A 17,055-nucleotide genomic window follows, 5' to 3' on the forward strand; every position below is an offset into this window, starting at 1 on the left:
TGGGTTCCCTACTCAGCAGGGAGCCTGCTTCTGTCTCTGCCTGCCGCTCCCCCTGCTTTACTCTCTCTCTGACAAATAAATAAATAAAATCTTTAAAAAGAAAATTCTTGAGGGCAGTATAGTAGACATGGTCTCTGTTCTCTAAGAACTTATAGGAAAATACACTTCAAAACCACCAATAACGTGGACATTATGGAAATGTAAAAAATAAGTTCATTGTGAATAAGTATAAGTAAAGCATCATTGTTGAAGCTTCAGATACTGCATGTAAAGCAGTATCACCAGAGACTTCTTGAAGACTTTTCCAACCACTTTGCCCTCTATCATTTCACATGTCCCACACTAACCTTTCATGGATAGGATCTGAGAGATCAGGATGGACATGTGTTCAGATCTGGGGTGCACAACATCTCTGGTAACCTACAGCTAAGCAAAGCTTAGCTGGTTAGTTTGACTTCGATGGGAAGTATGATTTATAGTATAAAGGAGTAAAAGGTTATTTTAAGAGGGGGTGGGGGGTAAAATAGTCAACAGATTACAAGAGCTGGGACACCTGGGTGGCTTGGTTGGTTGAGCAGCCAACTCTTGATTTTGGCTCAGGTCATGATCTCAGGGTCCTGGGATCGAGACCCACTTCGAGCTCCATGCTCTGTGGGGAGTCTCTGGGATTCTCTCTCTCCCTCTCCCTCTGTCCCTTTCCCTGCTTGCAATCTCTTTCTCTCTCTCTAAAATAAATAAATAAAAATCTTTAAGAGGAAAAGAAAAATGTACAGGGGCCATGAGGAGTCATTGCAAACTTAAGATAAAGGGAGTGGCTGAAAACACTGGGCCATTTCGGCTCTTATAAACCAGAAACACTGCAGGAATCAGAGAACACTTCATCGATGAAATCTGGGCTCAGAATTTTAGGGCTATAGAGAAACTTTAGAGATCATCTCATCTCATACTTCATTTTGGGGGTGAGGAAACTGAGGATCCACCAGGCAATGACTGGCTGGAGGTCATTTTAGCTAGTGCCAGTCAGCACAGGTGTCGGATGGCTTCACTCCCAGAAAGGAGCACTTTCTACCAGGTCTATCTATTTCTAAAGTCTTATTCTTTCTTGCTGGAAATCAATAGAATGCTATTAAAAATCAGCATAATTACTTGAGTGAAAACTATATTTTTATTCAAAATTTAAAACTCAATTTCCACTTTCATTAAGATAAGTACTAACCTTAGTTGTGTGTGTGTTTTGTTGAAGTGTTTCGAATGCATTTTTAGATAAGGAAGAGTTTTACATAGGCTCCAAGTACAAGAAGGTTGCATATCGGCAATACACGGACAGCACGTTCAGAGTTCCCGTGGAGAGAAAGGCTGAAGAAGAACATCTGGGCATTCTAGGTACGCTAATCATCGGGTGTGGGGTAGTGATGTGGGGCTATGTGCAGTGAGAGTACATGTCCAAGGGTTTAATTCCCCAGTTCATAGTCAAAGGTATTCAAATAAAAATAAAAGTTATGCAATAAAAACGAGAAGCCTGTGTTTACTGAAGAATATGACCAAAATATTGCTTATTTTTCTCAGAAACAATGTATTATCACACATACTAATGAAATTGTATGTATTTGGTGTTCATCAAATCGATGCCTGTCGTTTCGGTGAAATTCCTAGAAATTAGTTCTGATGAAAATCTTCACCAAATTCTCCCTGTTATTCCACCTTTCTCCCGGCTCCCGAATCATAGCTATTTGCTTTTAAAATTGCCATCTAGTGATTAACTCCAAGAGAAAAAAAGGTACACATAGACAAGGAAATAAAGAAAGAAAAAAGTGTTACCATACACAAGGCATGGGAAAAGTTGCTTTCGATTTTTCAGGAATCCTTTTAAGAGAGAATGTCTAAGAACCTGACCAACAGTGGTCTTGGGAATTTTCTTGAAAATCATCAAGTGCAGGGGACTTCCCTCCCAACCTCCCTATATTTCCATACTAACAGAATACCTTGGTGTGTGTTATCCTCAGCCCCTGAAATAAGACACCCAAGGGGGAATGGCATTGTTGCTGGGTTGTAGAAATTCTTAGCAGCAGACAAGCTAAAATTGGCTAGAGAAGAAGGTAGAAATGGGAGGGGTGGCCCCACCCACCCTTCCAAATGCCACAAATTCACACTCAGGAAGGCCTGGAAGTCCAAATGCAGAGAAATGAGAGCAAGTGCTACCCAATGACTCTTGGCCAGGGTAGGGTCACTGCTGACTCATCAGGATTAGGTCATTGCCCTGCAGGGCACTTTCAGGCCAAAACCTCCCATAGGACTCTTGATGAGAGATACACCCCTGGTTTCCATTTATAGAGACAACCATTCCTCATACTTTTATTCTGAATCCTCCGAGACCGGGTATAAATCCAAGAGTAGTATAGTATGAAGCACACACACTCCTGCCTTCATGCTAAGAAAGTTACCTGATCTTTGCTTCTATTACTGAGTTAGAACTTCTCATCCAATAGGTATATAAACCACTCTTCTTTTTTGCTCTTCCAGGTCCACAACTTCATGCAGACGTTGGAGACATAGTTAAAATTATCTTTAAAAACATGGCCACAAGGCCCTACTCAATACATGCCCATGGGGTGAAAACAGAGAGTTCTACAGTTACTCCAACTTTACCAGGTACTTATGGTGGGGCAGGATGGAGAGGGGGTTGGTATTTTAATAGACTTTACAGGCTTTCCACAAATGACTGTTATCAGAGACATATTCCTTCCAAATGAGTGTCTTAAGGAAGTGAAGAAGGAAGTGGTTAAGATGGTTAAGGTGCCTGGGTGGCTCAGTTGGTTGAGTCTGCCTTCAGTTCTGGTCATGATCTCAGGGTCCTGGGACTGGCCCTTATGTTGGGCTCCCTGCTCAGGGGGGAGTCTGCTTCTCCCTCCTCCTCTGCCACTCACCCCCAGCTTGCACTCTCTCTCTCTGTCTCAAATAAATAAATAAAATCTTAAAAAAATAAAAGAGGCATGCAAGGAGGTATATCTGTGTATATTTCTCTATGCACAAATAAGGAAAGGAAAGGGAAGGGAAGGGAGAAGGAGAGAGAGGGCGAGAAAGAGAGAGAGACCCACAGGAGAACTGTAAGGAAAACATCTGCGAGTACTGGACATATACAAATACTCAAGATGGAGTGAGCAGAGATGATCTCTCCATGCCCAGACAACATTTACCGCACATTGTGTGTGGTTGAATGTTTCCATGACTGTAGCTGAAGGCAGGGTCCTAAGGGCAGAGACTGCCACGTGGAATTTTAAATCCCCCAATTCTAGCCCAGTATCTGGCATGTACTAGAAACTCAGTAACTTCAATTAACACAGTGCAAAAGCTGGAAGAGGTTAAATACACGTGTGTGTTTCCTTTAATTAAAACTATATTTTTCTTCTATTAGTTGGAAAGTTGGCTTCTAGGAAAGCACCATTTATTAGTAATTTAGCAGTTCCCCAATATGGCAATTGAGAAAAAATGGGTGAGAAAAAATAAATTACGCCATAAAGTTGCTCGTGTCAATTCAGGGCATTAGAAATAAAAAGCCCTGCCCTTGTGACTCACATTCTTCCAAAAGAGATAAACAAATTACATAGTATTAATTTATAAACAGTCCTGTGAAAAAGATTAAAGCAGATGAGAGAGAGGAAGTAACAAGAGTGCTATTTTAGGTAGGGTGATCAGGAGGGCTTCTTTGAGGAGGTGCCACTTGTGAAGACACCTAAATAGTAAGTCATGAGCCACAGGGAGTTACGGGGGAAGAGCACTGCAGGCCTGGAAATGGGAACAGCAAAGAGGCCAGAGGCCAGAGCAGAGCAAACAGGGGACAGAATGTGAGATGAGATCCAGGGAGGGCAGGGGGCTGGATGCAGTAGGAGGAAAGGGAACCCTCGAGGCCATGGTTAGAACCTTACATTTTATACTCTTAACCAAGCTGGAGGTTTATGATCTGAGGAACACTTTATAAAGGCCTCTTCTGGTTGACGTGTGGGTAAGTGACTGCAGAAACAGGTTAGAATCAAGGAACAGTTAGAGGACTATTGCAATAATCTGGGTTAAAAAAATGAGACGTGGACCAGGGTAGAAGCAGCTGGTCTTTTGGTGGTAAATTGTCATATCCTGGTTGTATTTTAAAGGTGGTGCTAACAATCCCTGCTGAAAGATCAGGCATTAGGGAACGTTAGGGAAGGAGGAGTCAAGGACAGCGCCAGGGTTTTGGACATCCACCATGGGTGGCAGAGCAGGTGGGGGAATGGAGAAGAGAAGGAAACATTATTTTTTGGCTTATGAGATGAAGAGTGTAGATGAAGAGATGATATGTTCAGGTGGTGAATCTATGCTTTATATTCTCAGTGAAAGATTCTGCTTAGAAAAAGGGTGACAGTGTAGGGGTGGGGGACTTGAGGAAAAAGGAAAAAGTCTACCACATCCCTTGAGACCATCCCTCCTGTCCTGCTTGATTCCCTAGAAAAGGTTTGTCAGAGTCTGGCTAACGAAAGTCTGACAGCATATGTAACAGTGAGGTCTACATAAATGGAGTGGATGGTGAGTGGCCACAGCTAAAAGTCAAGGTCTGGTGAGCTGCTGGACAGGAAATCCTGAGGTGACTGGAAGCAGAGATCAGCCCGGGGAAGAGCCCAGAGCACATGGAAGAGGGTCAAGGCCTTGGCAAGTTAGGAGGGTAGAGCAACTGGCTACCTTCAAAGTGTCAAGGTCCAGGGTGTGACAGTGTCCTGTATGTGACAGAGCTGGGACAGAACAGCGTATGGTATGACAGAATGGGACAGACCCAAGAAGAGGTCATTGTGACAAGTCAGTGACCCAGGAGATCCCAAGAGCTAATGGCTCCTCACCAGGAATTCTGGAATCACTAGGGATAATGGTAAAAAAGGAGAAAAGGAAGGCGAAGTTGAGGCCAAGGGAATGACACAGGGCATGCAGGTACAAACACAGAGAAGGCTTGGGGAAGGTGCTCGCATTGGGAGAAATCACTTGACGGTTGAAAACAGTGTTTTACAGAAACAGACTTCAAGCTAAAAAAAGATCTGTTACAAAGTTCCTTCAAATTGTGATATTGGTATTGCCACATCCTGGCTTGGTGGTATTGCATGTGTGTGTCGTGGTTAGTTAATTCATAACTGACAAAGAAGATCTAAAAGTATGTCTTACAGTTTATCTTAACACTAAATCCCTGAAAACAATTTTGAGTGCTACTACTTTTTAACACTAATTACCTTGACATTTCCAGTTTCTAGGTCACTGGTTATCAAGACTTAGTGTGTTGTCTGTGTGTGTATCTCAAATATATACCAAATATAACCAGATACATTAACACTTGATTTATTTAGGTGAAAGTCACACTTACATATGGAAGATCCCAGATAGATCTGGACCTGGAATAGAGGATTCTGCTTGTATTCCATGGGCCTACTATTCAACTGTGGATCAAGTTAAGGTAAACTTTAAATCATTTGTTTTGTGAAAATCCCCAAATTAGACACGTAGTTGAAGGAAGATGAGATTAGAGTTTTCCTGTGATCCAATTCTATCTTAAAATCCCAGGAAAGGAAGCTTCTCTACAATTCACTTTGGTTTCATTTTTTGGTTTGTTTCTTTTTAAGGATAGAGTTGTGTGTTAACCCTATGACTGCTGATTATGGGTAACACAGAATCAAATATTAATAAGTACAGTGTTTTATTTCCCTTTTGACATAAAAATACATTAAAACCAAAGAACTGAGGTACATGATCTCAGAGCTCTATTAATGATAATAAAAGTGTTGATCTCAGTACTAGCACAACTAAAGCTATTTTACTGAATATTTCAAAGCCAACAAAACACACTCAACAACTGCAAATCAGAACTTGTTCCAAGATTCTTTTGTAGAATTAAATCTCGAGTCCAAATCTCTCTCCTGAGCTCCAGACCTGTTTATATACCAGCCTACTGAACATCTCCATCAGCATGTCCCACCGGCACTGGAAACACAGCAACTCTAACATGGAATAGAGATCTTCCTCCACCTCTTGTATTTCCTATTACAATAAGTGGCACCACGAGTTCTAAATCTACTCATTTGTTCAAGCTAGAACCCTGGGTATTAAGTATCTAGTTCTTCCCCCTGGCTCACACAGGCAATTCACCCACCTACATAGAGCTCAGTTTATTTCTTCTCTCTGTCTCCATAGATCGGGTCCTTGTGATTTGCCTAACTACTGCAATGGCCTCCCACACTCCAGTCTCTTCCTCCTTCAATCCTTCCTTCACTCACCACTAGGATGACTGCTCTAAAATGCAAATATGTTGCCATGCCATGTTCAAGTTTTCAATGGCTCCCTATGACCCATATGATAAAGTCTAAAATTCCTGAACATGATAGAGCTCAAAGACCCTTCCAGACCTAATCTGCCATTACTGACACCCCGCCAAACCAAATGTCTCATAGATTTGTCAGTTGTGGTCTTCCTCCTCTGTGTTCATTAGCACCTTATGTACCTCCATCGCAACAAGTGATGCATTTCTTCCTCCTCCATTTTTTCTCTACTAGACTGAGTTCCTGGAGGGCACGGGCTTTGTTTGATTCATCTCTGGATTTTTAGAGACTAGCACAGTGCTTGATTTATGGAATAGGCCAACCAACACCATTTGTTTGGGGTTCTTTTAAATTGCTGCTCATTAGCTGAGCCAATATTTGGCCCCTGCACACACTTCTGTTACTTCAGCATCACCCATTTGACCTATCTACTACTCACCATTAGTCCAACTTATCCACAAGTGTAAAGTGACTGACCTGACAGCACCACATTAGGCAAAGTCTACGACTTAAATCAGTCCCTCTGAAATTCCCGAGGTCCCAGTTCTCTGAAATGCTGACTTCTATCACAAAGATGACCAAAGTTTTTGCTTGTTTTCAGGATCTCTATAGTGGATTAATTGGCCCACTGATTGTTTGCCGGAGACACTACACGAAAGTATTCAATCCCATCACAAAACTGGAATTTTCCCTTCTGTTTTTTGTTTTTGATGAAAATGAATCCTGGTACATAGATGACAACATCAAAACATACTCTGAACACCCTGAGAAAGTAAACAAAGACAATGAGGAATTCATAGAAAGCAATAAAATGCATGGTATGAGACATTTATTTCAGCCCTATGTTCCCCCTTTTCTTCTTTCAAATAAAATTAGTTTGGAGACTATTCATTTTATAATAAACCAGTTCTGCCTCACGCTGTATGTGAGGTAGACTTCTGTTCAAAGAAAAACCACCTATTAACTTCTCTCCCCATTCCAAAGTCTCATTCTCTTTTAAATTCACAATTAGGATTACAGCTTTTGGTGCTAAAGGACTAGAAAAGCAGTGTGATCTTATTGACCCTAAAGTATTCATTTCCCTGTCTATAGTGAAATAACTTCCAATACCTCAAAAAGATTCATATATTAACCTAGTAATCATATGCTCAGTGAAACAGCCATTGATTTAAAATATCCTTAAAAGTAATTTAAAAAAAAAATCATGTGATTTCCCCAGCTATTAATGGAAGAATGTTTGGGAACCTGCAAGGCCTCACGATGCACGTGGGAGATGAAGTCAACTGGTATCTGATGGGAATGGGCAACGAAATCGACTTGCACTCGGTACATTTTCATGGCCACAGCTTCAGGTACCAGGTAAGAGTGATCCACGGTCATTATTCTTGCTCTATTGGAAAATGTTTTAATACAAATGAAGAAAATATTTCCTGAGACTCATGAAAAAAAAGTTTCAAGAGACAACTAAATTATTTTCAAAGCGTGTGCCACACAGCAATTTCAGTTGCTGTTACCAACCTTTGTTACAAATTGGGCTCTACATTGGATTTATAGTTTTAGTGGGTTTTCGTGGAATTCTGCTCACATATTGCTGGCCAAGGCATTTGAATAGAATTGTTAGCAGAGAGGTTAGGTATGTTCACATAATGATGGATCAGAGAGTAGAGCCAAGACTTCATTATAAGCTTTACCAGTTCTAACTTCTGAATCTTAAACAGCCTAAAGTGAACAAGTTTATCATTTTGGTGTCGGGCAACTGATCAGTCTCTAGATCTCGACGCTACTTCTGCTTCTCACCCAGTGTCGATTTCAGCAGGAGTCAAAAGCTCTTTTTCTTACCTTTGAGTTAATGTAGAAAATTTAGAAACTACCACAAAGCCCATTGCAGAAAAGGCCATTTTGTTATCTGTATTTGCTTTACGTAGATGTTATATTCTTAGCGGACTTTCAATTCTGTCCTTGCAGAAATACCCCCCAACTACTCTGTGTCTAGTCTAGACTCGACCTGAACTGCCTCTGGTTCTGGCTTCTCCATGGGCCTCCTTTCCTGCCCTGCATTCCCCTCCCTGCCATAAAGTTTCACAGACCAGCTAATCTAGAAGAGCTTCAGCAAAAGTGAGATAGGACCAAAACGAGGCCACAGCTAAATTCCCTTATATAACTCAAGCACTCTGATAAAAGACAAACTGGATTTGAAGTGTTAGAGGGGCCAGGTGGTCCTAATGGATGAATGGACTCTCATCACATCTCCCCTTCACACCCACTTCGTGGCCCCTCCTGCCAGGCATTTAGCAGTACCAAGACCACATGCCTCACTGTTTGTTTCGGACACACAAATGTGCGGGGTCTCTCTCTTTTTTCTTTAACAGATGCATCCACTTTTCCCAATATCCCTGAGCTGGCCAATGAAAGATTATTTGAATGAACTCTCACATATAATAAACATTATATAATATTTGTCATTTTTCTAATTAAGCACAGGGGCATTTATAGCTCTGATGTCTTTGACATTTTCCCTGGGACATACCAAACTCTAGAAATGTTTCCAAGGACACCTGGAATCTGGTTACTCCACTGCCATGTGACTGACCACATTCATGCTGGAATGGAGACTACTTACACGGTTCTACCAAATGAAGGTGAATATCGAGTTAGTAATTCTAGAAGTCACACAGCATGACTATAATTAAGATGCACTACTTTGCCTAAATACTTCCCCCAGTATGAAGCATTCGTGAATTCAACTGCCCTCATTTCTTCCTTTCCTACCTCCAAATAGGAATTTTTTTTTACTGCTAAATGGTGTGGGATACTGCTTAGCCTCCAAAAGCTGGTACTGATAACAGCACCAGAAGTCTCTCAGCTAATACAAATGACACTAATTTAAGGCAGTGCAATTATTCCTAAAACTGATATAAGGGAGTGGTTGTGTCATTTACCAAAAGACTAACAAAAGACACATTTAGAGTTTAATTTCTTTCTTAATAGAAAACATTTAACTTTTTTCTAGGTCTGGTACACAAGAAACTCCTCCCCCCCCAAATCAATATAATTTTAAATAGTCAATCAGCAGAAACAATATCTTTCTCTACTTCTAGGGGTGAGGGGAAGTATTATTGATTATTGTTTGTCAGAGATTGTCTTAGTCCATTCAGGCTGCTCTAACAAAATATCGGACTAGGTAGTTTATAAACAGCATATATTTATTTTCACATTTCTGGAGGCTGTTAACCTGAGATCGGGTTGCCAGCATGGTTGGGTGACAGCCCTTTTCTTGGTTACAGACTTCTCATTTTATCCTTGCATGGTGGAAGGGACAAGCTAGCTCTTTGGGCCTCTTTGACAAGGGCACTAATCCCATTCACAAGGGCTCCACCCTCATGACCCAATCACCTCCCAAAGGCCCTACCAAGTTGCTGTCAACCATGGGCAATAGGTTTTCAACATAGGAATTTGGGGGGACACCAACGTTCAGACTATAGCAAAGATCCAGGAAAAAAAATTGAATCTAAATTCCATGTTTCCCCCAGCCCAGCAATAATACTCCCTCCTGAAGCACAGGAAACACAGGAGAAGGAACAGCCCTTTCCTGGGTAAATAGTCACAAAATGTGTTCTACAGAGTGAAATCCTGCTGTGTGGTTGCAGGCTTTGGTGTTTCTTGGGTCTTCTGAGTTCAGAATTGTTGGAATTGGCGATGGCCAATCCAACAGGGGGAAATGATGTAGAGAAAACAATGCCTTTGTTTTAAATGTATTTCCTCTTTAAAACGGGCATTAAAGAGGACATATAAGTGGAAGAAAATATAGAAATAAATCTCTCAAAAATTAAAAGTCACTCAAAGATCAACCGTGAGTGCAAACGACAAGTTTTCATTTCTGCTCCCGGGTTTTACACAGACACCTCGTAACGTGAAAAACGGTTCTCTTAAAGCCTTTATTACAAAGAGTGGGACTGGGAGTACCAGAACGCCAAAGACTGGCAGAGGTAAATAAATCGCTGGGTTCAATGCCAGTCACTACGGAACAAGGTGAAGAGTCAAACATGAGAAAGAAAACTGCAGTGTTTAAAGAACATCAGCACACACGTAAGCCACCACACAAAACGATGGATCCTGCTCTGAGGGAGCACGGAGGGAGGCATTCTGGAAATACATGTGTGCAAATGCCTCATGTGCAGAGGATGCGGCTGCAGGCTAATCATGCACACCCAGACACTGTCAAGATTCCTCCTGGGGAATTAGCCTGGAAGGAGAGGGAGAGGATTGCTTGGTTAAGAGAAGGGAGATTGTTCTTAAAGCCTTAGAGAAAACTGTAGAATAAATCGCAAACGGGAAGGGAAAACACACATTGGGGAAAAGATTAAAGAGAAATCGGCTTCTACGAAAGGAAAAGGTATTGTATAGACCGCAAGAAGGGGTAATGAACAAAAAAGATAGCTTGAACTATAAACAGAAAGATGGGGAGCCATGTTTACCAGTCTGAATTATCTTTAAATGAAAGTTTGATAAAGCTTTGGGTAAGTCTACATTAATTCTGAATCTTAGAAAATTTTCTGTCTACTCTGACACAGAAAAGGGAGCACAGAAGGTTAGAGTAAAATTGTTCAATATTATGCACCAGGAGACAGGCAATTTCCACCACAATGAAAAAAATCACTAGAAAATAACTGTAGATATCCTGATATATACTAAATGTAATGCTTCATTTCCCCTACCAGAGGAAGCGTAATAAAGACCTTCTCTGATAAATATAAAAGGTACTTTTTTTTAGACTGTGACATTTCTACTCCAGTCAGATAACATTTTAGGGGGGTCGGGAGGAAAAAAAGCTTGCCTAGCTTTCAGGTACTTTCAGGCAGGGACTGTATATTCTGTATTTCTAGTAACTACCCCAATCCAATCCAATACTCTGCTTGGTAAATATCTAACCACCTGTTAATTCAATGAAAAGGAATTTTTAAACTTTTTTGGACATAATTTCAGACTTACAGAAAAGTTGTGAGAATAGTACAAAAAATTCCCATATACCCTTCACCCAAATTCTCCAACTGTTAACATTTTACATAGCCATATTTGCTTCCTGTTCTCTCTCCTATCTGCCCCCGACCCTCTTCCCTCTCTAACACACATACAATAGTAAATATATATATATAAAGTTATATATAAAGTTAAATAAACATATATAGTAAATATATATTTCCTAAAAATAAGGGTATTGTTATATAGAAACATAATACACCTATCAAAATTAGGAAATTAAAGATGATTCAATACTACAGACCATTTTCAAATTTCACAAATTATTCTAATCACATTCTTCACAGAAAAAGAAAATCCCACTCATACCTTGTGTTCAGTTGGCTTGTCTTCTTAGTCTGGAACAGTTTCTTTGTCTTCTATAACTTTGACTGTTTTTTCAAGATTTACTTATCTATTTGAGAAAGAGAGAGCTGGGGCCGGGAGGAGACTCAGAGGGAGAAGGAGAGAGAGACTCTCAAGCAGGCTCCCCACTGAGCATGGAGACCGACACGGGGCTTGATCTCATGACCCTGAGATCATGACCTGAGCCAAAATCAAGAGCTGGTCGCTCAATGGACTGAGCCACCCAGGTGCCCCAACTTTGACATTTTTAAAGAATACAGGGCAGCCACTTGTATAATGTCCTTCAATTTGGGTTTCTCTAATGTTTCCTCATAATTAGATTCAGGTTATACATTTTTTGGCAAGATTCTTACAGAAGTGATATCGTTTTTCTCTGTACACATGTCAAGAGGCACAAGATGTTTTTTTTCCCTTACTGATTATGTTAACTTTGAGAGTTTGATTAAGGAGATTTCTGCCAGGTTTCTTTACTATAAAGTTACTATTTTCCCCTTTATAATTAATGAAGATCTTGCAGGGAGCAAAGTAAATTTTCTTTAAATAAAGCAGTACTAAAATGAGACATGTTTTTAAATATATAAAAAAATGGACATTGCTGCCAGGTGTCTATCGACAGATAAATGGATAAAGAAGATGTGATATATATATATATATAATGGAATATTGCTGAGCCATCAAAAAAGAATGAAATCTTGCCAGTAGCAATGATGTGGATGGAACTAGGGGGTATTATGCTAAGCGAGATAAGTTAGTCAGAGAAAGACAGATATCCTATGATTTCACTCGTGTGGAATTTAAGAAACAAAACAGATGAACATAGGGGAAGGGAAGGAAAAATAAAATGGGATGAAATCAGAGGAGACAAACCATAAGAGACTCTTAACTATAGGAAACAAACTGAGGGTGGCTGAAGGAGAGGAGGGTGGGGTAAGTGGTAACTGGGTGATGGGCATTAAGGAGGACACTTGATGTAATGAGCACTGGGTGTTATATGCAACTGATGAATCACTAAACTCTACCTCTGAAACTAATAAAACGCTATATGTTAATGAATTGATTTTAAATAAAAAGAAAACAAAAAAATGGAAAAACAGAAATGAATTAAGAATAATTAAAACTAATATTAAAAAATGAGAATACATTTAAACCATATGACATATAGAGTAGTCACCCCACTTATCCATAGGGGATATGTTCCAAGATCCCCAGTGGATGCTTGAAACCGTGGATAGTGCTGAACCTATATATACTATTTTTTTCCTGTACATACATACCTATGATAAAGTCTCATTTATAAATTAGGCACAGTAAAAGATTAACAACAATAACAAAACAGAATAATTTTAATAATATACTGTGATAAAAGTTACATGAATGTGGTCTCTCTCTCTCTCTCAAAACATCTCATCCTGATCCTTCAGGATATAGTGATCCTTCTTGTTCTTGTTATGGTGTGAGATGATAAGACGCCGACATGATAAGATGAAATGAAGTGAATGACGTAGGCATTGTGACACAGCATTAAGCTACTATTGATCTGAGGAACACCTGCCCCTGGACTACATTGACCATGGGTAACTGAAGCCGTGGATAAGGGGGGACCACTGTATTGTTTATAATGGTCTTAAAATTTCTTTTTCTATAGAGACCAAGTCTGGCTGAAAGAAATAAATTGGTGATAAGTGGAAAAAAAAAAGAAAAAAACAATGATTCATAACAATGTACGTGAAAGTGCTGAAGAAAAAGTTTACTTTGGAATGGCTATAAGCATAAAAAAAAGACTGAAAACATACACTTTCATGTATTTGTGGCGGAAACTGTTACTTTGTTTCATATGAAAAGATCAACAGACACATGACTGACTCTAATACAATTATTATTGATTTACATAAGTCCTTCATATCACCACCAGGACTTTATAAAACTGTATTCTCCACCCCCACCCCCAAAATCTGTGACCAGATGTTGTCCTTGATGGTTCTTCAAAGATTGCTATTAAGATTCATTGAAATGTTTTCAACCATTGGCTTCCCATCAATCCCTTTAACATGGTGCTGATATCATTCTTAATGAATCAGCGGACATGAGGGCATAGGTGTAGAGAAAGTAAAAAATTATTTTAAAATAATAATAAATTAAAAATTAAATTTTTTAAATAAAATAAATTTTTAAAATGAAATAAAACAAGGTAAAATAAAAAATTAAAATAATGCCAATCTATCTGGATTTTGTGAACCCTTGAAGAGATGGTCAAAAGGAGAATAATCTGGAACTGAAGAAAGGCAAAATTGACAAACAATTGTACAGCTTAAATCCTGGTAAAGATGAACACTAACACCAGGAGAAAAGTTTCAAAATACAGTTGTGGCAGATGCTGGGTGAGTAGCTTTTGGCCAGTCTTAAGTAAAGTCAAAGCACACTATCAATGAGCTGAACTTGGACTCAAAATTGTTTAATAAGAGGCTGAAAAAGAAGACACAATTGTGAATACAATGATATATTTCTTTATTTTCACATATACTCTAGCTAAAAGAGCAAAAGTACACCAATAAAAAAAACAGAAACAAGGCTTTGGCTGAAAAACATGCATCCAACAAATTATGTTAATGGCCAGACAAGAAGACAACTAACTTTGTAAATTTCTACTTCATTGATTCAGGGAGAAACCACAGCATGAGTTTTAAAAGTAACAAAAAAGTAAAATTTGAAATCTTACTGTGGGAAAACATTAACCTCTTTCTCAAAGAAAACTATTCAAGAAGAAGGAGGAGAAGGAGGAGAAGAGACCTAATTGAGAAATCTGGAAAAATCAAGAAGACTAAATTTGGGACCACTTGGAGTGACATTCTTTCAAACATACCCACCAAATGTTTCTTTGTGTTTCTGGCGTGAAAAAGATTGTCACTTCTCTAACAACACTGATTTGATGTTCCTTGGAATAAAAGTCAGTGTCTACTTCTAAAAACATATGCCTTCTTTGAGAAAATTCTTAAGTTTTGTAGCTTTTTTTTTTTTTACATTCTGGATGCAGGTCATAAAGTACCAAACTAATAATACCACTTCATGGTAACATAAGCAGCCTGAAAGCATCTGCAACCAATGTACATATTCGATATGAAAATCCTTTATTTACATTTTTACTAGACATTCAGTTGTTTTTAAAAGTCAGTCTTCCATGGCATTGTGGTATTTTTCAAATGATACCTTCAAGTCAATGATTTTTTCTTTCGACTGCAATAAAGAAGATATGGCAAGAAAAATGCTGCAGTGCCATCTTCTGGGAGGACATTCAGGAAATCCCTCAGTTCTAGCTCCACCGCAACAACTGACAACGTTTCTGTTGGTAGGACAGTATCTGAGTTAGAACTGCAAGCCTGTCTTTCATTCAATTTTCTTATCACTCAACCAATTGGAAGCGAGGTCAGGCAACAAAATGTTATAACTACAACAGGAAGAAAAAAAAGATTGGTCTTTCAAATTCACAGACTACTTCTTATTCATTCTTTCTAAAATGCTCTGAATTTTATTTTATATTAGATCCATGCAATTTTGATTTACTGCTTCATTGCATTATTTTTCAACATGCTTTTATTAGCCTCTAAAGAAAACTAAAATAATTTGGACACTGTCTTTAATGTTAGGGCTACACTGCAGCTAATTTATAAAGATTGCTGGGACAGGAGACACTACTAATTGATGGATGACATTTTCCTAAATCAGCTCCTCTCTACTATGAGATTTCATGACCATTTTTTTCAAACTGTAAAATAAGGTACTCTCGTGTACATCCTCAATTACTAAGGGATTTAGGAAACATTTTTATAATTTTAATGATTCCACTGCTTCTTGATACATACATGCTGCCCTCTGCTGGGAAGAGAGGGGGTGACACTTAAGAACAGTGTTGGCAATAAACACCAGCGCCATTCCCTGTGTGATCCTCACCTGCCCACCACTTACTCTATCTGCAGAGTGACCAAAATATAAAATCTCTTGCTCAGATGTGTGTGCATCCATCCAAAGTCATCTCTCTAATATTCAGCAACCTAAAGCATCCCTTACACAAAACATGCCCATGTTGCTAAAAAGTTAATGAATGGGTCAGCTGTGATGTATGAGAAAGATCCCGAACTCTGGAATCAGACAGATTCTGTGACTTTAAGAAAGTCACTTAAGAGTCCCAGTTTCTTCAACTATAATGAGGGGGTACCAACTGCTAGCTTCTAGAGTCCTTTGAGAATTAAATAAAATACAATGATGCATATCTAAAATATTAATAGAAACAATAAACAATGACTACTAAATAGTTTGCAAAACTCGTATGAAAAACATGAATTATCAATACTTCCCTATCAAACCAGTTTATTCTTAGCCTAAATGTGGAGTCTATAAATAGTATCATAAGTTTAAAAAAACTGAGTTGGGGGCCAGTATTGAGGTTATAGAGGCAACAAAAATCTTGCCACTGCCCAATCCTCCTCTTCTGCCAACCAGTGAGGGGCTAATATAGGTTATAACTCCAAGAATAAGGTCAATATCTTAAATCTGTAGAGGACTTTAAATCCTCCAGTGTGTCTAGAAAATATTCATCAGATGATTAAAAATAGTTATGTCTGGCTGATGGGATTTTAAATGACTTTCTAAACTTCATTTTTGTAATTTACTACAGTAGTAACATTTTTAATAATAAACACAGTCCATTACCACAAAAACAGTAACAAGTATTTCCTGGAAACAAGCCAATCACTAGCCCCAGTTTCAATGGCTCTGCATTCGTGCAATGGTTCTCAACCAGCATGATTTTGCTCCCCAGGGACATCTGGAAATGTCTGGAGACATTTTTGTTCATCATAACTGGGGGAGAGCTGCTGGTATTTAGCGGCAAGGAATGCTGCTAAACATCCTAAAATGCATACACACAAAAGAATTATCAGTCCAAAATGTAAATAGTGCCAAGGCTGAGAAATGCTGTATTAGAGAGATAAGAAACCCAAGTTCCTAAGCATATTACATAGATTCCCAACCTCCATCTCCAATCTTGCCATCTTACGATTTTGCCTAACGTTTATTCTAGAGTCAATTCTGAACTTCTCATTAGTCTCAGCATACTAAAACATTGACCTGCTTCTGGTCACTCAGTAACCAGGTCTCCAGACTCTAGTCCTCGTCTCCTCTCAGTGCACTACAACTCCCTTGAAAATGGACCTGAAATTATTCAGGTGTCTTCCCTTCAAATCAATAAATAGAGAATGCTTCCTATGGACAGGCATATTGCTGGTAAGGTGGGCACAACAGGAAAAATGAGTAAAATGCTATACCAGCTCTTGAGGTTTTGGAGTCTAGTAAACAT

The 17,055-nt window shown here is 39.1% G+C and overlaps 2 protein-coding genes across 10 annotated transcripts in view; one reads left to right on the forward strand and one right to left on the reverse strand.

The window, feature by feature from the left end:
* LOC112830711 (ceruloplasmin) overlaps positions 1 to 17,055 on the forward strand; it is a 58,307-nt gene that overhangs the window by 33,542 nt on the left and 7,710 nt on the right. For 2 of the 5 annotated variants that reach the window (XM_025880740.2, XM_073898695.1), the window contains 6 exons: positions 1,244 to 1,383; positions 2,521 to 2,649; positions 5,358 to 5,464; positions 6,925 to 7,141; positions 7,543 to 7,682; positions 8,800 to 8,962. In XM_025880740.2, the coding sequence (XP_025736525.1) occupies positions 1,244 to 1,383; positions 2,521 to 2,649; positions 5,358 to 5,464; positions 6,925 to 7,141; positions 7,543 to 7,682; positions 8,800 to 8,962 (896 nt within the window). Of the gene's footprint in view, positions 1 to 1,243; positions 1,384 to 2,520; positions 2,650 to 5,357; positions 5,465 to 6,924; positions 7,142 to 7,542; positions 7,683 to 8,288; positions 8,721 to 8,799; positions 8,963 to 13,350; positions 13,916 to 17,055 lie in introns of those variants that run through there. The other 3 variants (XM_025880758.2, XM_073898687.1, XM_025880782.2) reach the window with 3 other exon arrangements.
* HPS3 (HPS3 biogenesis of lysosomal organelles complex 2 subunit 1) overlaps positions 14,814 to 17,055 on the reverse strand; it is a 38,363-nt gene continuing 36,121 nt past the window's right edge. For 3 of the 5 annotated variants that reach the window (XR_012380186.1, XR_003209998.2, XM_025880802.2), the window contains one exon: positions 14,814 to 15,042. Coding sequence is in view for 2 of the 5 variants with exons in the window: in XM_025880802.2 (XP_025736587.1) it covers positions 14,912 to 15,042 (131 nt within the window). In the remaining 3 variants the exon portion in view is untranslated. Of the gene's footprint in view, positions 15,148 to 17,055 lie in introns of all 5 variants that reach the window. The other 2 variants (XR_003210000.2, XM_025880810.2) reach the window with 1 other exon arrangement.

Source organism: Callorhinus ursinus, unplaced genomic scaffold (genome assembly GCF_003265705.2).
Source record: "Callorhinus ursinus isolate GAN/ISIS: 27379988/994484 unplaced genomic scaffold, GSC_fseal_2.0 scaffold1, whole genome shotgun sequence".
NCBI classification, from domain to species: Eukaryota; Metazoa; Chordata; class Mammalia; order Carnivora; family Otariidae; genus Callorhinus; species Callorhinus ursinus.